Here is a 25,983-nt window from a genome sequence, read left to right as displayed (position 1 = left end):
ACCTACGAGGAGAGATTGAATAGTTTGGGCTTGTACTCACTGGAGTTTAGAAGATTGAGAGGGGATCTCATCGAAACATATAAAATTATGGCAGGCCTGGACAGGCTGAATTCAGAGAGAATGTTTCCAATGGCAGGGGAGCACAGAACCAGGGGCCACAGTCTAAAAATAGCAGGCAAATCATTTAAAACAGAGATGAGGAAGAATTTCTTCACTCAAAGAGTGGTGAGCCTGTGGAATTCCCTGCCACAGAGGGCTGTGAAGGCTAATTCAATAAATATTTTCAAGAGAGAATTGGATATATTTCTGAAGGCTAAGGGGATTAAGGGTTACGGAGAAAAGGCGGGGACGGGGTACTGAACTGGTAAGATCAGCTAAGATCTCAGACGAAGATCAGCCATGATCTCATTGAATGGCGGAGCAGGCTCGAAGGGCCGAATGGCCTACTCCTGTTCCTATCTCTATGTTTCTATGTTTCTATGAAATGCAACTGGGAGTGTATGATGCAACCACTCCTTCAGCAGCTGGTACACAGTCTACAAGAGAGAGAGAGACTTGCATTTATATAGTGCTTTTCATGACCTCAGGACGTCTCAAAGCGTTTTACAGCCAATGAAGCACTTTTTGAAGTGTAGTAACTCTAGTAATGTTGGAAACGTGACCGCCAATTTGTGCACAGCAAGCTCCCAGAAACAGCAATGTGATGATGACCAGATAATCTGTTTTAGTGATGTTGATTGAGAGATAAATATTGGCCAGGACACCAGGGATAACTCCCCTGCTCTTTTAATTAATGGCAAGGGAATCTTTTACATCCACCCGAGTGATTAGACGGAGCCTCGGTTTAACATCTCATCTGAAAGACGGCACCTCAGACAGTGCAGCACTCACTCAGTACTGCACTGGAGTGTCAGCCTAGATTTTTGTGTTCAATTCTCTGGAGTGGGACTTGAACCCACGACCTTCTGACTCAGAAGACAGCGTGCTACCAACTGAGCCACAACTGATCCACTTGAACTGCAGATGCGTATTTGGTTAAAGTCATACAGGCATTAGAACCCTCCTTAATTTTCTTGGCAGCACACGTACAGGCCATCACCATAAAACTGCTTCACCGTCTTGTATGAAGCAGAACTAAATTACAGGGTTGTGTGGAAAAAGCAGAGCAGAGACTAAATTGGATAGCTCTTTCAAAAAGCCAGCAGACACAAATGGCCTCCTTCTGTGCTGCAAGATCTATAAACCAGAGCGCGGTGGAGGCAGTCATTGAATATATTCAAGGCGGAGGTACAGATATTTGAGCTACAGGGGAGTCAAGGGTTATGGGGAGCGGGCGGGAAAGTGGACTTGAGGCCAAGATCAGATCAGCTATGATCTAATTGAATGGCGGAGCAGGCTTGAGGGGCCAAATGGCCTACTCCCATTTCTTATGTTTTTATAAACGGAAGTGCTTTAGGTGTTCAATCTGCCCAGTGGCCAAGAAATAAGTCAGCAACAGTTTAACAGGAGGAGAGCATGCCAGGGGATCTCAGACGCCGTAATTGTGACCATCGTCAAGAAAGGTGACAAGTCCTATTGCGGTAATTACAGAGGAGTCTCCCTGCTGTCTGCCACAGGGAAAGTCATCGCAAGTGTCCGCCTCAATTGTCTTCTCCCAGTGGCCGAAGAGCTCCTCCCAGAGTCGTAATGCGGATTCTGCCCACTAAGGGGCACAATGGACATGATCTTCACCACGTGTCAATTACAAGAGAAAGGCAGGGAACAGCACCAACTGCTGTACATGGCCTTCTTTGATCTCAAAGGCCTTCAACACGGTAAACTGAGAGGGATTATGGAGTGTCCTCCTCAAATTCGGCTGCCCTCAAAAGTTTGTCACCACCCTCCGCCTGCTTCACGACGACATGCAAGCCGTGATCCTGACCAACGGTTCCACCACAGACCCAATTCACGTACGGTCCGGGGTCAAGCAAGGCTGTGTCATCGCACCAATGCGCTTCTTGATCTTCCTTGCTGCAATGCTCCATCTCACCCTCAGTAAGCTCCCTGCTGGAGTGGAGCTAATTTACAGAACAAACGGGAAACCGTTCAACCTCCGTCACCTCCAGTCCAGATCCAAGGTCATCCCATCCTCTGTCGTCGAATTACAGTATGCAGATGACGCTTGCGTCTGCGCTCACTCGGAGGCCGAACTTCAAAACATCGTCAACACCTTCACCGAAGTGTACGAGAACATGGGCCTTTGTAAGACAAAGGTCCTCTACCAACCTGCCCCCGCCACATAGTACTGCCCCCCAATTATCAAAATCCACGACAAGGCCTTGGACAACGTGGACCACTTTCCATACCTCGGGAGCCTACTGTCGGCAAGGGCAGACGTCGATGACGAAGTCCAACACCGCCTTCAGTGTGCCAGTGCAGCCTTTGGTCGCCTGAGGGAGAGTGTTTGAAGACCAGGACCTCAAACCTGGCACATGGGTCTCTTGATCCACAGAGCAGCAGTGATACCACCCTGCTGTATGCCTCAGAGACATGGACCATGTACAGCAGGCACCTCAAAGCACGGGAGAGGTAGCACCAACGCTGCCTCCGCAAGATCCTGCAAATCCATTGGCAGGATAGGCGCACCAATGTTAGTGTTCTCGCTCAGGCCAACATGCCCAGCATTGAAGCTTTGACCACGCTCGATCAGCTCCGATGGACAGGTCACATTGTCCGCATGCCCGATACGAGACTCCCAAAACAAGCGCTCTACTTGGAGCTCTGACACGGCGAGAGCCCCAGGTGGGCAGAGGAAACGCTTCAAGGACCCCCTCAAAACCGCCTTGAAAAAGTGCAACATCCCCTCTGACACCTGGGAATCCCTGGCCCAAGGCCGCACAAAGTGGAGGAGAAGCAACTGGTAAGGTGCTGAACACCGAGTCGCTTCGCCAGGAGCAAGCGGAAGCCAAGAGCAAGGAACGCACGTCAACCCAAGCACCCCACCCACCCGCCCCTTCAACCACCATCTGCCCCACCTGAGAGAGACTGTACGTCCCGCATTGGACTCAGTCGCCTGAGAACTAATTTTTAATGTGAAAGCAAGTCATCCTCGGTTCCAAGGGACTGCCTCAGAAGCAGCAGCAGCTTTAGGTGTTCAATCTGCCCAGTGGCCAAGAAATGCGTCAGCAACAGTTTATGGGGGGTGGGGCGGGGGGGGGAAGGAAATCATCCAGGGTTTCCAGTCCCGAGCTCCATCCAGTGAACCCTTCTTGGGAGGAGGGGGTAGGGTTTGGTTGCAAAGCCTTCAGTGGTCAAATATCCTGCTGATGTGGGCTCACATGAAGAATAGCCACGTGGGCAAAGTACTGAATAGAAGCAAAGACCCATGGAAACAGATCATAACAAAGGTGAGGAAAGAAAGGTAAACTGTAGTTTGTGCATTAGTTGCCCTACAGTCATGCAAGTTACTGGCATGTTCAACATTTGTCTGGTTTATTTTTTCAAAAAAAAAATCACATAACCGCTACATAATAGTCAGCAAATTTTTAGAATCATTACCTGCGTTTTTGATTTAAGATACTATAGAGATTTAAAACTGAAAATTTACCTTAGTGTCAAGTCCTTGGAAGCTTCTGGCATTTGCCTGTTATAAAAGAAAAATGTAGAATTTGTAAGAGAAAAGTAACTGAGTTCCTTGATTTAGTACATAACTGGGCTCCTTGATTTAGTACATAACTGGGCTATGGTCCTGGATTCGTCTCCTGGTCTGAGCTGTAATTGATGGTTCTGCATCTGACCGATTCTGTAAAAAGGTTTTCCAGAGCTCGGTTTTCTCCTGTTCTTCACATCAGTAACTTCACTTATCTACTCTTTTGCTGATGATTCCATTCTACATTACTTAATCTTCCTTCACATCGCATGCCTTCAGTGCTCATAGCTGCCATTCATGTTGTGATGCACCAGCTGAATCACTATTTTGACAACATTCATATTCAACAGAGCAATGAAAATCTTCTTTCAATTCTTGCCTCTGATGACTCCACTTTAAGTGCTCCATTTATTAACATTCTTGGCCTTGCCATTTCCTTTATCCTTTCCTAGAGTGCCTCCATTTCTAAATGTGCCTTTAAGAAGCCTGGCTTCCTCTCCTCCTTCCCCCTCAGCTTTAACTCTCGAAAAAGTAGAGCTTAGTAGCAGTCATCCAAATTTGAAAACTCTTCCCGAATATAGAAAATGTTCTTCTAGCACTTCAGGCCAAGGATACAACATTTTTTTTATTTTAAAAAGCTAGTTCTCTGGTTCATTTCTTTCTTCTCAATCTTTCTGGTCTTACCATTTTATTGTCAGTGCTTCTCTGAAGTTTCTCATTTTTTCAGAGCTTTAAATGCATTTCTTGATCTTCATTATCCCTACAAACCCAAGTGCTAAAATGGCACCTTCTTCTATAATTAATTTATTCCCCCAGGACATCAAAACTGCAGAATATCTTTCCTACTCCAATGTTTCCTTCCTCTTACTGTTCACGTCTTTTAAACCCCAAGGTTGGCATCACCTAACCATTACTTCTTGATTGTGTGCATCAAGAAAAGCAATGGTCCTAGAACCAATGACTTGGATGTGGGTGTACAAAATTTGCAGATGACACAAAACTTGGAAGTATAGTGAACAGTGAGGATACTAATAGACTTCAAGGAGGCCATAGACAGGCTGGTGGAATGGGCGGACATGTGGCAAATTAAATTTAATGCAGAAAAGTGCAAAGTGATTAATGAAGAGAGGAAGTATAAACTGAAGGGTACAATCCTAAATGGGGTGCATGAACAGAGAGACCTAGGGGTTTATGTGCACAAATTGTTGAAGGCGGCAGGGCAGGTTGAGAAAGCAGTTAAAAAAGCTTACGGGATATCCTGGGCTTCAGAAAGAGGTACAAAAGCGTGGAAATTATGATGAACCTGTATAAAACACTGGAGTAGTGTGTCCAATTCTGGGCACCGCACAGGGTGCAGAAAAGATTTACGAGAATGATTCCAGGGATGAGGGTCTTCAGTTATGTGGATATACTGGAGAAGCTGGGGTTGTTCTCCTTAGAGAAGAGAAAGTTGAGAGGAGATTTAATAGAGGTGTTCAAAATCATGAGGGATCTAGACAGAAAGAAACTGTTCCCACTGGCAGAAGGGTCGAGAACCAGAGGACACAGATTTAAAGTGATTGGCAGAAGAACCAAAAGGCGACATGAGGAAAAACCTTTTTACGCAGCGAGTGGTTAGGATCTGGAATGCAATGCCATGCCTGAAAGGGTAGTGGAGGCAGACTCAATCACAGCTTTCAAACAGGAAATTGGATAAGTACCTGAAGGAAAAAAAATTGCAGGGCTATGGGGAAAGGGCGGGGGGAAGTGTGACTAGCTGAAGTGCCCTTGCAGAGAGCTGGCACGAGCGCGACGGGCCAAATGGCCGCCTTCTGTGCTGTAACCATTCCATATCAACTCCTCTTTCTGATTTGTGGTGCCTTCCACTTCAAGCCTTTGCGCTTCTTCAATATGCTTGCCCAATCTTTGCGTGATTGTTTTATTTACATCATAAATCTATCCACTGCCTCAAATAGATAAAAGCACTTTCATAAAGAAAGCCTATAGATACACTTTGAAAATTATTCTAAAATGAAAAACATGAATCATATACTTCAGGGTTTCTAGTCACAAAGCACATTAACTTGCAGCAGAGAGTTAAAAAGGTCATTCAGAAATGGGGAAAGTCCATCTGCTTCACAGATTTAAGAAAAGGTGTTTATAAACATTTTTTTTCCCCCATTTCCTTCAGCCACTCAATTTTTCTCTATGTGAGCCTTTAGATCCAGTTACACCTCTTCCCTACCACACTAATTAATTTCTTGGTTGCACTAAAATGGAGCAATTTATTCCTTTTTATATTGAAGTTTGTTGAGTGAGACTGTAAATAGTTAAATTAGTCAGATTTGCCAAGTAATATTGAAAACAAATTTCTAGCAGTGCTGGGATGCTACCACTGTACAAAGAAACAAAAACTTGATTGTTTGCCAAGGGCCAGTAACGTGGCCTGAACCAAACTTTCAAAGTTAAAATATTAAGGGGGAAAAATTGAATCGCACCCCCTTTGGGGCACTAACTTCACTGGGGCACTACTTTTAGCGGCCCGAAAAAATTAGCGCCCCCGCAGCCGAAATTCAATCGGTAGCGCCCCAAGAAGGACACTCCCCACTTCCCTCTTGGGGCGCTGTGAGGGAATATCGCGGCACAATGTGCCGCAGTGCCACTCGCTGCAGCACATCGTGCTGCTGCAGGCCAGCCTCCCCTTCTTAAAGGGGAGGGGCATTGTGCAGCGTGACCCGGGGCCCAGCTGGGCCACCAGGGATCGGAGAGCTGGCAAGAGAGCCCGGCACGTGCCGTGCTCACGGAGTGTAGCCGGCACTCCGCGGGGGGGGGGGGGGCGGGGCTGAAGAGGAGGTCAGGGACGACAATGGGGGCAGGTGGCCAGCAACAAAAATGGCCACCCAGCACCTCACCTTTAATTAGCACCGCCCTGGCCGCAGGTAGGCCCTCCTGATCCCGTCAGTGTCTGGCGGCAAGTCAGGGGCGCTACTGAAAATCGCAGCTGGGGCACTGTGATGACGTAATCGCTGGCGGCACAGCGCCGCAGGGCGTTAACTGTTACCTCCCGTGAAATTCTGCGTGAGGTTAGTGGCGGCGGTGTTGGCGGCACCGCACTCTGGCGCCCTTTTAGGGCGCTGATGGGAGGCGCAAAGCAACCAAATTTCCCCCCCCCCCCAAAAGTTTCATATCCTGTGCCAGAAATAAAGGTTAACAATCCTAGCCATCACTAACTGGGCAAAAGCTATGGAATGCAAGTGAACAATTATCCCATCGGACAGATCCAGTATTTCAGGTTTGAAATGTTACTCACAGGCTGCATAGTTTCTTTCCCTGTGATGTGTTATCCAAACCTTGTAATATTATGGCACACGATACCATGTCATTACCTTTTTTCAAGCATTAACAGTGAAAGAAACATAACACTGGTGAAAGGCCAATAGTGAAAAATAGAAACCATATGAAAAATTTAATTCAATTTAAGACCAAGGGGACGATATTATCCCCATCTACCCAGTGGAAACAGAGTGGGTGGGCAGTTCAAATACCCCGGGTTACTTATCTGCCGGAAAGTTGCCCAGATCCCACAGACTGCTAATTTCACTCAGGCTTCTAGACTAATGGTAAGGCCACCCACCCAAAGGCGGTGCCGGTCTTCTTTAAATATGCAGATCGGCCCCGACTGCAATTTTAACAGCAGCCTGATCAGAGTAGCTACCGCGGCTTTCTCGCCAAATGAAGGGCAGTCAGGGTCTGCTAGGAAGAGAAGGCCACAAAAGGCAAGTATTACACTTTCTTGTGTGGGGCTACAAAAGTTTAGGCCTCCCATGCCCTGTACTCTCAGCCCCACCAACACCCCCTCCCAGCCCTGCCCTGCCCCCTTCTCTATCCCGAACACCCCAGAAACTCCTTTCCCACACTTAGAGTGCTAGCAGGTAGCCCCTGGCTGCCTGCTGTTCTGGAGGCTGTTGTGGGCAGGAACTGAACTGGCATTATGTTAAGGCTCAGGAGTGAAAATACTTCAAATCTGTTTTCTGCTTCAGTGGGCTAGTTTCTAACTCATTCCACCACCTACACGCCCAAAGATAAAATTGGGGCACAAGCAATGGCACAACATGGTGGTCTCTACTAGAGATCAAAATGGGGCCAACCATGTCCCCACTGAGGAGAATGGAAAATTGGGTGAAGCTAACCAGAGACTCTCTGAATAGGCAACTTGGTGCTATGCCCCATTCTAGCAAGTGGGGCATAGCACCACTGCCTATTCAGCAAGGGATGGCAACAGATTCCAAAATGGTAAGAAAAGGTTCATCTAAAAACAAAAATTAAGTGGGGGAAATTGAGTCACGCCCCCTTTGGGGCACTAACTTCGCCGGGGCAAAATTGAATAGTAGCACCCCAAGAGGGAAGCAGGGCGCTTCCAGTAGCGCTCCGCTTCCCCCTTGGGGCGCTGCGAGGGAATATCGCAGCGTTACGTGCCCCAGCGCTACGTCACACCGTGGTACTGCAGGCCTTCATCCCCTTCTTAAAGGGGAGGGCCTTGTGCAGCACGACTCGGGGCCTAGCTGGGCCACCAGGGGTCGGAGCGCCGGCAAAAGAGCCCGACACTCGAGAAGTGCTGGGCTCACGGAGCACAGCCGGCACTCTGCGGGGGCTTCACAGAAGGCAGGGGCTGGCAAGTGGCCAGCAACAAAAATGGCCGCCCGGCACCTCGCCTTTAATTAGCGTCGCCCCGGCCACAGGTAGGCCCCCCTGACCCCGTCAGACATAGCGTCCGGTGGTAAGTCAGGGGGCGCCACCGAAGATCGTGGCTGGAGTGCTGCGCACAGCGAGGAGGTCATCGCCTGTGGCACAGCGCCACGGGGCACTGTTATCGTCGCTGCTAACCTCCTGCGGGAGGCGTTGGCGGCGCCGTGCCCAGGCGCTTGTTGCTTTTAGGGGGCGAACGGGTTGCGCAAAGCCACCGAATTTCCCCCCCCCCCCCCCCAGACACCATCTTTGGACTTAAACTATAGTTTAGATCAACGGTGGGGTTGACATTTTTGCCATCTATAAAAGGGCTATTTAACTGCACGCTGTTGCTGTGGTATCCACTCTGAGAATGGGCCAGCTAGTTCGCCGTTCAGTCTCCTTCTGAAGTGGAAGCACACCACTTCAAGTCCTCATCAATATACAGCATTCTACTTAGTGTGGAGTAGAAATCCTAGTGTGGAGTAGAAATCCTAGCACTAATAAGCTTAGCCTCTTAAAAGCTGGTCAAGCAGCAAGATGAAAGGTTTGCAGAGGTCTCTGCCTGGCATAGTGTGTCCAATGACAGTAATTAGACAAGTATTTAAGTTTAGTTAGCATGGCACTTGCCATCTGCCACTGTACAATTGCAAAGCTTTATAAAGACCTCTGCACAAATCATCACACTAGCTTCTCTACTTTGATTTCTAGAATCAAATATTGGTACTTTGCAGCTTCCAATGTCACTTTTCTCAAGACTCAAGGCACCCCATCCACCACCTTAAACATTCACTCCCTCCACCACCGGCGTACCGTGGCTAGTGTGTACCATCTGCTAGATGCACTGCAGCAACTCACCAAGGCTTCTTCGGCAGCACCTCCCAAACCCGGTGACCTCTTCCATCTAGAAGGACAAGGGCAGCAGGCGCATGGGAACACCACCACCTCCAAGTCACACACCATCCTGACTTGGAAGTATATAGCCGTTCCTTCATCGTCGCTGGGTCAAAATCCTGGAACTCCCTCCCTAACAGCACTGTGGGACCTTCACCACATGGACTGGTTGTAATGTGGGAAACGCGGCAGCCAAATTGCGCACAACAAGCTCCCACAAACTAATGTGTAGCAGTTCACCACCACCTTCTCAATGCCAATTAGGGATGGGCAATAAATGCTGGCCTTTACAGCGACACCCACATTCCATAAACAAATTTTTAAAAACTCAACCATATCTCCTCATACCACAGGCTTCATCTGGAGAAGATGTAGAAAGGAACTAAGTTCCATCGGGTTGAGGGAAGGGAAGAAAATGATCTCAGGGTTCACCTGCATTTACAAGAGAACAAACTGGAATTTATTTCCCCACCTCCCCCCACCTTTGTATGGAGTTCATTGCTTTTCAATGCTATCCCTCTAGAAATGAAGAGAAGCCGAACCTTGGTTAGACCACACTTGGGAGTACTGTGCATAGTTCTGGTTTCCTTATTACAAAAAAAGGATAGAGGCACTGGAGAAAGTGCAAAAAAGATTCATAAGGAGGATACCAGAACTGAGAGTATATACAGATCAGGAAAAGCTGAACTGGCTGGGGCTCTTTTCTCTTTAAAAAAAAAACAGAAGGCGGAGGGGTGACCTAATAGAGGTCTTAAGATTGTGAAGGGGTTTGATAGGGTAGACAGAGATGTTGCCACTTGTGGGGAGCCCAAAACTAGGGGCCATAAATAGAAGATAGTCACCAATAAATCCAATAGGGAATTCAGGAGAAACTTCTTTGCCCAGAGAGTGGTTAGAATATGGAACTCACTAGCACACGGAGTAGTTCAGACGAATAGTATAGATGTATTTAAGGGGAAGCTAGATAACCACATGAGGAAGAAAGGAATACAAAGATATGCTGATAGGGTTAGATGAAGAGGGGTGGGAGGAGTCTTGTGTGGAGCATAAACTGCACCATAGGCCAGTTGGACTGAATGGGTTTCTGTGCTGTAAATTCTACATAAAAAGGTAAGAATACAGAGTGTCTAGATTGTTAATTACTTGCATCAACTTCAGAGGAGGAATCACTTGCATAGTGTACAGGACATTATCTTTTTAATTACAGCTTTAATCACAATACAAGCCAAACTGGTTTGTTTACACAAAATAGCTCTGTCAAAACACTTAAAAAGGCTTGCTTACCACCTCTGCGAACCCTGCATTATCCACTAGTAGTTTTCGGACTTCGGAGAGAGTGATGTCGTGTAGAGCCATAGTGCACTGTGTAGGTTAGCTACAAAAGAACAAATGAGTATCACTAAGAATTAATCACAAGGATGACAATTATTATAAATAGAAATTAGAAAACCTCCATTTTTTTAAATTTTTTTTATATATAAACATTTTGATTCCTGACCAAATCCACTTTTAAATTCCCTTCATGAAGTTGTAAGGTAGCAAAGGAATCACCAATGTAAATGTATTGAATTAGAAACCCATTGCAAAACCTCTCAACCTTGTTGTTGACCATCGCCCTTTACTCTAGATGCTATAAAATAGTCCATGGGCTTCAGGCACAACAGTACAATGTGGGTTACTTTTACACATTAAAATGTCAGCAAATAAATTCAGTGGCTCTTTGTTGGGAGACAGATTAAAAGAAGCTTTAGTTCAAGTCTGGCTCATTGCCATAAATTGGCTATGATTTAAAAAACAGTAAAAGTTAGCACCAAAGGCGTCAACCTAATAGAATGGACTGATTCAGAAAAACTCAAGATATTGATTTCACATGATATTCCCCCCTATCTTAACAAAATCCAAACTATTTGTGCCACCAGTAATCTGCGCTAGCTGGTCGTTAGCTTCTGGGTCCGTCAGAATGATGATTTATTAGAAACAGAAGATCTTAAGAAAAGGAAGCTAGGCCCAACAAGCCTGCCTTTTTTCTTCATACATCAATCTCACCTATCCATACTCCTCTCCATAAATGGATTGTCAACTAGGAAATAGTAGAAATGATGAAAACCTTCGTTTTAAAGAGGGTCTTAAAAAGGAGTAGGTGGAGGGCTTTAGGGAGGAAAGTCCAGAGTGTGGAGCTCAGACGCCTGAAGCCACGACTGTCAATGTGTGGGGGGGGGGGGGGGGGGGGGGGGGGTGGTGAACAAGAGGCCAGAGCTGAAGGAAGAGAGAGAGAGAGAGTTCCAGGGAAGGGTGTGTGGTTTAGGGTTAAAGATCAGCAGCAGCAAGGCCATGAAGGAATTTAAACAGGAGAGGGGAGAAATTCGGTATCGCCCCATTTGGGGCACAATTATCGGCCGGGCGCAAAATTTAGCACCTGGCACAAATTATCGCCGCAGACTGCAAACTTGGCTTCTATCGCCCCTAGAGGTGATTGGAGGCGCTACACACCTGTGTTAAGGCACAAAGGCTGAGGAGCAAGGCGCTAACTCAAGAGCGCTGGCGAAGCTCATGTGATGTCAGTCAGCAATAGAACAGACACACCGGCACGGTCAGTTCTTAAAAGGGGAGAGTCGATCTTGCTCTCCATCCACACCCTGCTCATTGCAGCCTTGAATCTCGGCTGGAGAGGCCTGTACATCAAATCTGCTAGAAAGAACAATGGCGAGGCCCAGGGAAAGAGCTCAGAGTGCAGCCCCCATAGTCTCTTCTAAATCGATGCGAGGAAAGTCAAATCAAAATTTGCCTGCAAAGTGCTGCTCAGTACCCAAAACTCCTTCACACAGCATTGAATCTCTCCAGAAGTCAGTCTCTCTCTCAATGCATGGTGCAAAAATGTCACCGACAAAAAAAGGCAGGAAGCGGCCGCCTTTAAGTGCGCTCCCCCAGTCCCTTCCCGACTGCAAAATGCTGCCCTCAACCTGTCGTTGCTAGTGGCAGGCGGCAAGGCAGGGGGTGCCACTCAATAGCCAGTCCGGGGCACTACATGCTCGACTGATGTCACGATCTGTGGGCGCAGGAGATCGTAGCGGTAGTGTTTAGTGCCACTGCAAAATGTCTGGTCAATTTCGTGAGCGGCGCAAACATCACCGTGCCCGGGCACTAGTTGCTTTGCGCTTCGGGCGCTAACGGGAGGCGCAAAGCAACCGAATCTCTCTTCCTTCCCCCCCACCCCGCGAGTTTTAAAGTTGGAAGCATTGGGCAACCAGGAGCCACATCGAGCCTGCTGTCCACCAAATCTGAAATCGCAACTGTCTTGCTGTAAGGAAGTGCAGCACCACGGAGGGGGCCAGGCATTTTCTCAAGGATACAGAAAAATATGACAGCTACATTCTCTTACAACAGTCAGCTCAAGGGAGCATTGCTGGAGGCAGCTTACTCATCCTCTCATTTAGGCACGATGTGGAAGAAAAATACATTTTACACTCAAAATGATAACAATTAAAAGTAAAAAAGTCAATGCATTTAATGTGACTTAATTAATCATGATGTATTTAATTGGATTTCAACACAAGGAATTTTGGTTAAACATTTAAATGGGTTATATCCACAGCTGCATGCAAGAGAGGTGGGGAAGCCAAAAGTTTCCTCATTTATTTTTTGCACAGTGAAAACCAAGTGGCACTTGATTCAATTAACTACCCTCAACCACAAAATTTAAACAAATAAAAAGATGGGGGAAAAGTAGGCCAGTAGGTGAAGTAGCCAGCTTTGCTGTGATGCAAACAAGTAACTGCAGTACCCAATGGTCTGGGAAGTCTTGCTAAGCTTAGAATCATCCTGCTTTTGTTCAAAATCCTCTGCACATAGCATCTTACTGCAACAATCAAAAGTTACGGTTATTTTTCTTGCCATGGTAGAAGAAAGTGAAATAAATTACAGAACAGATAATTTACTGAAACATAGGACAGTAGAGCTACTAGTTAAATGCTAGTGTGAATTTCCATTCATTTTATTCAAATTTACTTCATTACTTGCTGTTTGTGGTCTACATTAATGACTTGGATATGAATGTAAAAGGTATGATCAGCAAGTTCACGGATGATACAAAAATTGGTAGGGTGGTGAATAGCGAGGAGGGTAGCCTCAGTCTGCAGGACGATATAGATGGGTTGGTCAGATGGGCGGAACAGTGGCAAATGGAATTTAACCCGGAAAAGTGCGAGGTGATGCACTTTGGGGGGGACTAACAAGGCAAGGGAATACACAATGAATGGAAAGACCCTAGGCAAGACGGAGGGTCAGAGGGATCTGGGTGTGCAAGTACACAGATCCCTGAAGGCGGTGGAACAGGTGGATAAGGTGGTAAAAAAAGGCATATGGGATACTTGCCTTCATTAGCCGAGGCATTGAATATAAGAGCAAGGAGGTTATGATGGAGCTGTATAAAACACTGGTTAGGCCACAGCTGGAATACTGTGTGCAGTTCTGGTCACCACACTACAGGAAGGATGTGAACGCGTTCGAGAGGGTGCAGAGGAGGTTCACCAGGATGTTACCAGGGCTGGAGCGCTTCAGCTATGAAGAGAGACTGGGCAGATTGGGTTTGTTTTCCTTGGAGCAGAGGAGGCTGAGGGGGGACATGATTGAGGTGTACAAAATTATGAGGGGCATAGATAGGATGGATGCCGAGGAGCTTTTTCCCTTAGTAGAGGGGTCAATAACTAGGGGGCATAGATTCAAGGTAAAGGGCGGGAGGTTTAGAGGGGATTTGAGAAAGAACTTTTTCCACCCAGAGGGTGGTTGGAGTCTGGAACTCCCTGCCCGAAAGGGTTGTGGAGGCAGGAACCCTCAACATTGAAGCAGCATTTGGAATGAGCACTTGAAATGCCATAGCATACAAGGCTACGGACCAAATGCTGGAATATGGGATTAGATTAGACAGGGCTTGATGGCCGGCGCGGACACGATGGGCCGAAGGGCCTCTATCCGTGCTGTATTACTCTATGACTCCATCACTTCAAAACAGCTATAGGGGGAGACTACTTAAAAAGGTAGATGCTCCTGGTGGTTAATGAGAGCAGAGAGAAATTGCACTGTGGGAAAGAAAGTGTACACATGTGGATGTTAAATTCCAACTGCAATTGGTTAGGCTGTGATAGCAGAATAGCCCACATGTGTTTACTCTGGTTTGGAGGGCTTCTGCCAACAGCTTGCACATCCAAGGAGAAGGAAAGAAAATTGGGGGAATAAATAAAGCCTCAGTTTAGGCAGCAAAAGTGCTCATCTAAAAAACTCAATTGTGCTGACAGAGGAAATGCAGTTAGCCACAGCACAACAGTACTTGGAGCAAACCTCCATTTCAGCACAAGTGAATCACTGCTAGTCATTTAAAGAATACCAGTCTCCTGCACAAATTCTTATGCAATAGATTTACGACTTTATTTTATTTTATATTTTTTTAAATACGGGAAATGGGTGTCACTGGCAAGCCCAGCATTTATTTCCCATTCCCAATTGCCCTCGAGGAAGTGGTGGTGAGCTGCCACCTTGAACTGAGGCAGTCTGTGTGGCGATAGTACTGCCACAGTGCTGTTAGGTAGGAAGTTCCTGGGTTTTGACCCAGCAACGATGAAGAAATGGCGATATATTTCCAAGACAGGATGGTGTGCGAGTTGGAGGGGAACTTGGGAGGTGGTGGTGGTTCCATGCAACTGCTGCCCTGGTCCTTCTAGGTGGTAGAGGTCGTGGATTTGAGGTGTGTCGGCTGTGCTTTTTAAAAAAAAAGAGGGTAGTAATACAGCTAGAACAAGATAAGCAATTCCTTTGAGACAGTTGTCAAAAAGTGCCAAACATTGTTCTTTAGTGAGCCTTTAATGTGCTGAGATGGCAATCTCAAAACAATTAAACTAGAAAAGTAGGTGGTAAGTGTATGAATTGTTCCTGTCCTCAAAAAAAAAAATAGGTCAGTCCTGGCACTTTATAACTGACTACTAAATATATTTAACTATATAATAGATTAGGTAAATGAAGTCTAGAACACTGAATACATACTTGACTACAATATCATGCAGCCCACCTACTGGCACTCAATTAACAAGTGATAAATTCTGGCTTCTGCAAGTCACAAAATACTCCAAAACACTTATGGTAGTCCTGAATTAGGAGTGTAATGCAGCTCTGCTACTTTGAAATTTGTTCAAAAGAAATATTTTCAAAACAATTATGGAACGCAATCTAAAAGGACTTAAATAGTCAGGATACATAAAAATGTTAATGTTAGGAGAAAAAAATGACAAAGTCAGATGGGACTCTTTCCATGCACCCACGTTTCCAGGAAGTGAAGCAGAATTGGTTCAAGGTACATTGTGTGTAGAGAGGGGATTGAATGGAGGTAGGTGGTGTTGATCCATCACAAAGGTGATGGACACGTTGGGCTTTATTCAATGCCACTAAATATATTAAAAAAAGAGAAACTAATTTGTTCTCTTCAATAAATGGCCTTTCAAAAAGGTGGAATTGTAAGTAGAGAATTCTGCACTCCACAGTAAGCACCTTAAATGAAGGGTAAACTGGTCACTGTTAGATTGACAGTTTACATGAGATGCTGTCAGATCCTTCCTTAAATTTACCCCAATTTAGTATAATTAGCAAACTTTGATCTGTACCTGAAAACATTGTGTTCTGCTGGGTGCTTTGCAGATTAGATTAGTACAAAATTTACCAAATGCCATCATGTTTTAGTGAAAGCGTGGAGAGAACACAAGAGTTTCCATCTTTTGTTTTGAACAGCAGGTGCCATGGCCAATAACAGTCTCCTACTACTGAATCAAACCCATGTAATTTGAATTTTAGGCAGTATGCTTTATTTCTACACAATGGGGAAAGCAGCATAGCTGGTTAGTCTATAACCACTATTGGCACTGCATTTATTTCGGGGTAGGGAGGAAAGGGATGTGCAAACTCTTACCGCTACTCGAGAACAAGCATTGGAGCAAGTTTTCCTTCAAGCAATCCTTAACATAATACTGAGATAATGCACAATGACTCATGTTGCCTAAACATGCTCCAGCCTTCTGATTCTGTTTACAAGACAGATTCCATTTAAACTTAATGAGTAGTCACCATTAAAACACTCATTAATTTAATACTGAAATATACACCTTAGCATAAACATCAGGCAAATCAGTGTTTAATTCAGTCTTTATGCTAAGCAACCAGATGCAATTTGGGATGTTTTCTATGTTAAAGGTGCTATATAAAATGCAAGTTCTTGATTTGATGGTGGGGAATAGGATACAGAGAGCAAGCACTTTGAGATGTCAGAGCAGAATAATACAAGGATTGGGATAAATGTTGAAGGCCAAATGCCAAAGTTTTTCATTGCTCAGAGGGCAATTAATAGCTGGAACAGGTCATTAGCTGGAACAAGTCATTCGGTCATCTTGGCATTTGGATTAATTTAAAGAACAAACGAATTATATACTGCAATAGAAAGATTTGTCGAGCTGGTAATCTGAAAAGAAAAAAATTAAATGGACTGAAGAGTGTTCTTCCTCTGAATTTTAACCCCCAAGGTCAGGTGGGCGAGGTGGTTAAAATTTTAAATTCTCAAACCCAAACTCAACCCGCCCACAGTTTTAACAGAGACAGGTCAGGGGGCAGGCGATCAGACCCCTCGCAGGAGGCAGGTCGGTCACTAAAATCTTGAGGCTGCGTGCCTCCATTTTAACTAAACTTTGTTTAAAAAAAAAAAAAAGGTTGGGATTCCTGGGCCTTGGGAAGCCCAACAGGTAAAAGGAAGTGAGAATGGCCGGTTCCATGAGGGAAGTGCCTTTATTGCACTGCTTGTGGGCCAGGAGGAGCTGGAGTTTCCCCCCCAGGCCCAACAAGCTTACCTCCACACGATGGCCAACACTGGCTCCTCCACCCCCTGACAATGTCAGATTTAGCAGACATCCCTTCTTCGCTGCTTTCCCGCCCGACAGGCAACCTGTCAGTCGGGTGGGAAACCTGTTGAAAAAATTTAGAAGATGTCCTGCGGTTAATTGAGACACAGGCTTCCCATCTGAAAATCCTCCCCACACTCTTCCCGGCCCAGAATAAATATCGGGGCCAATGGTTAGGAAAATGGAAATGGGCTGCCAATAGACATTCTGTAATTTGTCCCAGGTTCAAAGTGGTGGCCTCATCCCAAGTTCTACAAGTACACTAGCAATATTTAAAATACGACATGTAGTTATATGGGTGCCTGAGTGTAGTAGCGGGCAATATACAGGAAACTCTCATTTAAACGGCACCTAAACTTCCGGAATTCTCTATTAACCGGCAAAATTCATACTCCGAAAACACCACCTCAATAACCGGAAATGTTGCAGTGGCCGAGTCAGTCAGTGGGGGTAGTTCTCCAAACTGCCACCACTCGGCTTCTTGGTGCTGTCGGAAGTCCGAACACCTCAATAACAGGAGTCGGACTCTCCCGCGCTGCCGGTGGGTGGTCTCTTCCGATCTGCCATTTTCTATTTACTGTATAAGTTTTGTTTTACTGTGGATTACCCTCAACTGGCAGTACTGTACTTAATCAAGTATCTTCCACCATCCATTTAACAGCATTCTGTAGCCGAGTACCCAATTACTGTATACTGCACATTTCTTGATTTTTTAATTTTTGTTTCTTAAAAATAGCCTCGGTAGATAACCCTCTCCGTCATCCGGAAATTTTAATCAACCGGCACCATCCCAGTCCAGTCAGTGCCAGATACCAAAGAGTTTCCTGTAACTAGGAATGTTCAATCCATGGTCTGTGCCGAGTGGCGATGACAGCCAAGATTGACAACCCATAATCTGTGATTGAAGCTGCACAAATACATGTCAGCCTCAGGCTCCATGATGCCCCACAAAGTTGAATAATTTGCTGACACCTGCCATCTAGGGTCAGAAGACAGACTACTTGGGGGAGGTTCTGCAAGAACACATTAATAAGCCCAAGAAGACATTAATAAATTTGCAGAATGGGCATATAATTTCAACATAGACAGGAGTATTAAAATTAAGGAGGTAACAAATTACCTGGAAAAGAAGAATCTAAATGGGGTAGAGGAGCAGAGAGATCTGGGAGTACAAATACACAAATCACAAAGTAGTGCACAGGTTAATAAGGTCAAAGGAAAAGCAAACCAAGCACGAGGGATTATTTCTAGAGGGATAGAATTGAAAAGTAGAGAAGTTATGTTAAAGTTGTATTGAACCTTGGTTAGACTACACTTGGGAGTGCTGTATACACATCTGGCAGTCATACTATAAAAAGGATTAGGCACTGGAGAGGGTGCAAAAAAGATTCAGGTAAATGGGCGCCTGCACCGGTGGTGGCCGCGCAACCGGGGCGCCTGCACCGGTGGTGGCCGCGCAACCGGGGCGCCTGCACCGGTGGTGGCCACGCAACCGGGGCGCCTGCACCGGTGGTGGCCGCGCAACCGGGGCGCCTGCACCGGTGGTGGCCGCGCAACCGGGGCGCCTGCACCGGTGGTGGCCGCGCAACCGGGGCTCTCGTACTTTGGCAAGTATACCTCTCTGTAATCCGGACTTTTTGATCAGCCAGCACCACGCCGGTCCAGTCGGTGCCGGATTAAAAAAAAAAGTTTCTTGTATATGGAAGATATCAAAAATGTGTTTAAACCCATCAGGAGCAGCAGGGAGCAGCGAGGAGGAGCCCGGCTTAAAAACCGGCGGCAGTTGCGAGGCCCGACCACTCGGAGCAGCAGGGAGCAGCGAGGAGGAGCCCGGCTTAAAAACCGGCGGCAGTTGCGAGGCCCGACCACTCGGAGCAGCAGGGAGCAGCGAGGAGGAGCCCGGCTTAAAAACCGGCGGCAGTTGCGAGGCGTACCAAATCAACAGCAGAGGAGAGAGGTAAAAAGTAATCAGTGTGTGACGTCACCAGGGAGCAGCTGGTGCAGTCGGGAGAGCAGGAGGCCAGTAACTCTTATATAGGTGGAGCTGTTGCTAAACCCGAAACACTACAGTGTAGTGTCTCCCACCCTTCCACCTCCTCTAACCTTTTAGGGGTTAGGGGAAGTTGAAAAGGTAGGTTAAATTTATTTTATTTCAGGAGCCTAACCTAGGTGGAAAAGGTTCCAGGACAGGAGGCGGCAGTGAAAATACAACACCAGAAAACAGGTAGGTGACTGGTTGGTGAGTACTTTCACAAACTTATTCTAAGTAGAATTCAATAATTAAGCTAAATCGTAGTAAATAAAAGGGTATTGTAAGGGTTAAGTCATGGAAGGGCAGCTCGGACCCGTGTCATGCTCCTCCTGTGCCATGTGGGAAATCAGGGACACTGTCCCTGACAACTATGTGTGCAGGAAGTGTGTCCAGCTGCAGCTCCTAGCGGACCGCATGGCGGCGCTGGAGCTGCGAATGGACTCACTCTGGAGCATACGCGATGTTGTGGATAGCACATTCAGTGAGTTGGTCACACCGCAGGTAAAGGCTAGCTCAGACAGTAAATGGGTGACCAAAAGGCAGGGTAAAGGCAGGAAGGTAGTGCAGGAGTCACCTGCGGTCATCTCCCTCCAAAACAGGTTTACCGTTTTGGGTACTGTTGGGGGAGATGACTTATCAGGGGAAGGCACCAGCAGCCAGGTTCAGGGCACCATGACTGGCTCTGCTGCACAGAAGGGCGGGAAAAAGAGGGATAGGGCTATACTGATAGGGGATTCAATTGTAAGGGGGATAGATAGGAGTTTCTGTGGCCGAGACCGAGACTCCAAGATGGTATGTTGCCTCCCTGGTGCAAGGGTCAAGGATGTCTCGGAGCGGGTGCAGAGCATTCTGAAGGGGGAGGGGGATCAGCCAGTTGTCGTGGTACATGTAGGTACCAACGATGTAGGTAAAAAGAGGGAGGAGGTCCTACAAGCTGAATTTAGGGAGTTAGGAGCTAAATTGAAAAGTAGGACCTCAAAGGTAGTAATCTCTGGATTGCTACCAGTGCCACGAGCTAATAAGTTTAGAGAGAGTAAGATAGATAAGCTAAATACGTGGCTTGAGCAGTGGTGCAAGGGAGAGGGATTTAAATTCTTGAGGCATTGGAACCAGTTCTTGGGGAGGAGTGACCTGTACCAAGGGGACGGTCTACACCTGAACTGTGAGGGAGCCGATGTCCTCGGGGTAATATTTTCTAGGGCGGTTCGGGAGGATTTAAACTAATTTGGCAGGGGGATGGGAACCTAGGTAGTGGAAAAGAGGGAAGTCATATGAAGTCAGAAATAGATGGTAGAAAGGTGAGAAGCAATAAGCAAAGGAGAGAAACACAAAGGGCCAAACTAATTCATAATGAGAGTGTGAAAAAAGCAAGCCTGAAGGCTTTGTATCTTAATGCTAGAAGCATTAGGAACAAGGTGGATGAATTAGTTGTGGAAATAGAGGTAAACAAGTATGATTTGATTGGGATTACAGAAACGTGGCTGCAGGGTGGGCAAGGCTGGGAACTTAACATCCAGGGATATACAATATTTAGGAAGGATCGGCAAAAAGGTAGGGGAGGTGGGGTAGCATTGCTGGTAAAGGAGGGGATTAATGCAATGGAAAGGAAGGATATTAACTCGGATGAAACGGAATCTGTATGGGTAGAAATGAGAAATAGCAAGGGGAGGAAAACGTTAGTGAGTGTGATATATAGGCCTCCAAATAGTAATATGGAGGTGAGGGAAGGCATAAAAAGGGAAATTAGAGAAGCGTGCGATAAGAGCACAGCTGTCATCATGGGTGACTTTAATTTACATATTGATTGGACTACCCAAATTAGTAAAAATTCTGAGGAGGAGGAATTCCTGGAATGTTTTCGGGACGGTTATCTGGACCAATATGTCGAGGAGCCGACTCGAGATCAGGCCATTTTAGACTGGGTATTGTGCAATGAGAAGGGACTTATCAGCAATCTTCTTGTACGAGGCCCCTTGGGTCAGAGCGATCATAATATGATCGAGCTCTCAGTCGAGATGGAGAGTGAGGAAATTGAATCAGAGACTAAGGTCCAGAACTTAAATAAAGGGAATTACGAGGGTATGAGACGGGAATTGGGTAAGATTGATTGGGTGGTGTTTCTGGGGGGATTGACAGTGGATAGACAATGGCAAGCATTCAAAGATAGAATGGAAGAATTCCAGAACATGTTTATACCGGTTTGGCATAAAAATAAACCTAAAAAGGTGACTCAACCGTGGATAACGAGGGAAATTAGGGACAGCATAAAATCAAAAAAAAGGGCATATCAACTGGCAAAAAAAAGCACCAGACCGGAAGATTGGGGGCAGTACAGGATACAGCAAAAGAGGACAAAGGGATTAATCAGGAAGGGGAAAATAGAATACGAAAGTAAACTTGCAGCAAACATAAAGACAGACTGCAAAAGCTTTTATCGGTATATCAGGAGGAAAAGACTGGTAAAATCCCAAGTCGGTCCCTTGCAGTCCGATTCGGGAGAATATATAATGGAGAATAAGGAAATGGCAGACCAATTAAACTCATACTTTGGCTCTGTATTCACAAAGGAGGGCACAAATAACCTCCCAGGAATATCGGCAAACATAGGGACTAATGAGAGGGAGGAGCTGACAGAAATTAGTATCTCTAGGGATATGGTGTTGGGTAAGTTGAGGGGACTGAAGGCCGACAAATCCCCGGGGCCTGATAAACTACATCCTAGGGTACTTAAGGAGGTGGCCCTGGAGATAGCAGATGCTCCAAGGATCATCTTCCGGAACTCCATTGACTCGGGAACAGTACCCGTGGATTGGAGGGTAGCTAATGTTACCCCAATATTTAAAAAGGGGGGTAGAGAGAAAGCAGGGAATTATAGACCAGTAAGCCTTACATCGGTTGTGGGCAAAATGCTAGAGTCCATTAAGGAGGATAAAATAGCGGAGCACTTGACAAATGGGGAAAGGATCGGACAGAGTCAACATGGATTTACAAAGGGTAAATCGTGTTTGACTAATCTGCTGGAATTTTTTGAGGAAGTAACTGGTAAAATAGATGGGGGAGAGCCAGTGGATGTGGTGTACCTTGACTTCCAGAAAGCCTTCGATAAGGTTCCACACAAAAGATTATCATGCAAAATTAAGGCTCATGGGATTGGGGGCAAAGTATTAACGTGGATAGAGAACTGGCTGGCGGATAGAAAACAGAGAGTTGGAATAAACGGCTCGTTTTCGGAGTGGCAGGCAGTGACCAGCGGGGTGCCGCAAGGATCTGTCCTGGGACCCCAGCTGTTCACAATATATATATAAATGATCTGGATCAGGGAATTGGATGCAATATTTCCAAATTCGCTGACGACACTAAACTAGGAGGAGGGGTGGGCTCTGATGAGGATGTCAGGAGGCTACAGTGCGATTTGGACAGGTTGGGGGAATGGGCGGATACGTGGCAGATGCACTATAATGTGCATAAATGCGAGGTTATCCACTTTGGGGGTAAAAACAGGAGGGTAGATTATTATCTAAACGGCAATAGATTGGGAGATGGGGGAAGTGCAGAGGGACCTGGGTGTTCTTGTGCACCAGTCACTGAAGGAGAGCATGCAGGTGCAACAGGCGATTAAGAAGGCAAATGGTATGTTGGCCTTCATATCAAGGGGGTTCGAGTATAGGAATAGGGATACCTTACTACAGCTGTACAAGGTGCTGGTGAGACCGCATCTGGAGTATTGTGTACAGTTTTGGTCGCCCCATCTGCGGAAGGATGTTCTTGCCATGGAAAGAGTGCAACGGCGATTCACCAGGCTGATACCTGGAATGGCGGGAATGACCTACGAGGAGAGATTGAATAGTTTGGGCTTGTACTCACTGGAGTTTAGAAGATTGAGAGGGGATCTCATCGAAACATATAAAATTATGGCAGGCCTGGACAGGCTGAATTCAGAGAGAATGTTTCCAATGGCCGGGGAGCACAGAACCAGGGGCCACAGTCTAAAAATAGCGGGCAAATCATTTAAAACAGAGATGAGGAAGAATTTCTTCACTCAAAGAGTGGTGAGCCTGTGGAATTCCCTGCCACAGAGGGCTGCGAAGGCTAATTCAATAAATATTTTCAAGAGAGAATTGGATATATTTCTGAAGGCTAAGGGGATTAAGGGTTACGGAGAAAAGGCGGGGACGGGGTACTGAACTGGTAAGATCAGCTATGATCTCAGACGAAGATCAGCCATGATCTCATTGAATGGCGGAGCAGGCTCGAAGGGCCGAATGGCCTACTCCTGTTCCTATCTCTATGTTTCTATGAAAGGATTAACAGGCTGGGTCTCTTTTCTCTTCAAAATAGAAGGCCGAGGGGCAACCCATTAAAGATCCTTAAAAATATGAAAGGTTTTGACAGTAGACAGAGTGTTCCACTTGTGGGGAAGAGCAAAACTAGAGACCATCAATACAAGATAGTCACCAAGAAATCAAATAGGGAATTCAGAAGAAGCTTCTTTACCAAGAGTGGTGAGAATGTGGAACTCACTACTACAGTGAGCGGTTGAGGCAAATAGCATAGATGCATTTAAGGGGAGGCTAGATAAGCATATAAGGGAGAAGGGAATAGAGGGTTATGCTGTTAAGAGTTAGATGAGGAAGACTGGGAGGAGGCTCGAGTGGAGCGTAAACACTGGCATGGACTCGCTGGGCTGAATGGCCTGTTTCTGTGCTGTATATTCTACGTAATTCTTTGTAAGTTTGTATATGCCCATAGAATCTTATCCCAGCACAAGTCACCCCCTTTAGGATATATAGGGAGCAAGTTAGTATGGTAGAAGCAGAAGAACATCATAAAATTAGGCAATTTCCTCCCCCCCAAATCGCTAATGAAACCAATTAACTACTGTAAATTTTCCACATCGGTGACAATTTCCAAATGTACAGGAAGGGATTGCAAATTTTTCTCAAGCTAAAAACCATACATTTCTCACATCAAAAATCTCAGGTCTCTAGTGGCTTCACAACGCGAGGTTTCGTTTTTTATTAAAATTCCAATGAGCAAGATACTAGCTTTCAATTGCAGCCAATGCAGACAGCAACATTTAGAAACATCATCTGCAGAAGTTAATCAATGGGATCACCCAGAGGATAAAATGGCCAAAAGTTTTTTGTTCTTAAAAAAAAAAGCACAATACTCATTGTATATAGCACCAGTTTTGATCATTAAAAAGTAGTAACATTCCTAACTTGCATCAACGTCTGAAGAGCTTTTTACTGGTTGTAAATATTATTTTTAAATGTCAGCCTTGGCTCAGTGGTAGTATTCGCACCCGAGTAAAAAGGTTATGGGTTCAAGCCCCACTCCAGAGACACGGGCACATAATACAGGCTGACGCTTCAGTGAGGTACTGTGAAGTACTGGGGGCAAAATTCGGTTGATTTGCGCCTCCCGTTGGTGCAAATCATCTAGCACCTGGGCACAGCGCCGCAAACGCCTCCCATGAAATTCAGCGGGAGGTTAGTGGTGGCGCTGATCAGTAGTGCCGCCGGCGATGAAGTCATTGCCGTGCGCAGCGCCCCGGCTGTAGTATTGGGTGGTGCCCCCCGAACTTACCGCCGGACGCTATGTCCGCCAGGGTCAGGGGGGCCTACCTGCGGCCGGGGCAGCGCTAGTTAAAGGGAGGTGCCGGGCAGCCATTTTTGTTGCTGGTCGCCTGCCAGCACCTGCCCCCCCCCCCCCGGCAGGGTGCCGGTTGCTCTCCGTGAGCCCAGCACTCCTCCAGAGTGCCGGGCTCGTTTGCCGGCACTGCTGATCCCTAGTGGCCCAGCTGGGCACCAGGACGTGCTGCGCCAGGCCCCTCCCCTTTAATAAGGGGAGTAAGGCCTGCAGCACTGTGATATTGGCTCGCAGCGCCCCAAGAGGGACGTGGGGCGTTTCCAGTAGTGCCCCACCTCGGGCGTTACCTGGGAAAATCGGCCACGGGGCGCTAACTTTTTCAGGATGCTAAAATGAACACTCCAGCAAAAGTAGTGCCTCAAAGGGGGCGCTACCCAATTTTTACCCCACTATAGAGTCAGAGTTTTACAGCACAGAAAGAGGCCCTTCGGCCCATCGTGTCTGCGCCGCCCATCCATCCCTGTCCAGTCTAATCCCATTTTCCAGCATTTGGTCCATAGCCTTGTATGCAATGGCATTTCAAGTGCTCATCCAAATGCTTCTTGAATGTTGTGAGGGTTCCTGCCTCTACCACCCTTTCAGGCAGTGAGTTCCACATTCCAACCACCCTCTGGGTGAAAAAGTTCCTCCTCAAATCCCCTCTAAATCTCCTGCCCCTTACCCTGAATCTATGCCCCCTCGTTTTTAACATTAAACCAAGGTCCAGTCTTCCTCCTCAGGTGGACGCAAAAGATCCAATGGACTATTCAAAGAGCAGCCGGGGCGTGCTCCCAGTGTCCTGGCCAATATTATTCCCTCAACCAACATTAACACAAAACAAAATCTGGTGCCTGCCTTGTTTCCATGCATTACAATAGTGACCAACACTTCAAAACTACTTCATTGGCTGTGAAGTGCTTTGGGACATTGACTAACTTGGAATGCACATGTACGCTGGAAAAAAAAGCCACAATCTGCAATTTGCATTTACAAAATATATCTCGCTCCTTGGCATTCTCAGATTCAAACGGTCAGTGGTGAATTTGATGGGGGAGTGACGAAGACCCCACTTTGAAGGTGAAACATTGAATAATTTCTCAACTCCCTTGCTGGAAGGTTGATGCATTTTCAAAACATTCAATAAACACATTACAGTAACCCAATAT

At 46.3% G+C, this 25,983-nt stretch overlaps 1 protein-coding gene across 5 annotated transcripts in view; it reads right to left on the bottom strand.

Moving 5' to 3' along the window:
- LOC147114643 (protein NDRG1-like) overlaps positions 1 to 25,983 on the bottom strand; it is a 97,295-nt gene that overhangs the window by 51,770 nt on the left and 19,542 nt on the right. For 4 of the 5 annotated variants that reach the window (XM_085992474.1, XM_085992475.1, XM_085992476.1 and 1 more), the window contains 2 exons: positions 10,511 to 10,601; positions 3,587 to 3,622 (listed from right to left, as the gene is read on the bottom strand). In XM_085992474.1, coding sequence (XP_085848600.1) covers positions 3,587 to 3,622; positions 10,511 to 10,582 — 108 coding nt within the window. In that variant the 5' untranslated portion in view covers positions 10,583 to 10,601. The remainder of the gene's footprint in view (positions 1 to 3,586; positions 3,623 to 10,510; positions 10,602 to 25,983) is intronic. The other variant, XM_085992479.1, reaches the window with a different exon arrangement.

Source organism: Somniosus microcephalus, chromosome 7 (assembly GCF_052327205.1).
Source record: "Somniosus microcephalus isolate GS21.2 chromosome 7, FLI_Smic_1.0, whole genome shotgun sequence".
In the NCBI taxonomy this organism is placed as follows: Eukaryota; Metazoa; Chordata; class Chondrichthyes; order Squaliformes; family Somniosidae; genus Somniosus; species Somniosus microcephalus.
The sequence above is the reverse complement of the archived record's forward strand: the minus strand, read 5'-3'. Positions and strand labels throughout refer to the sequence as shown.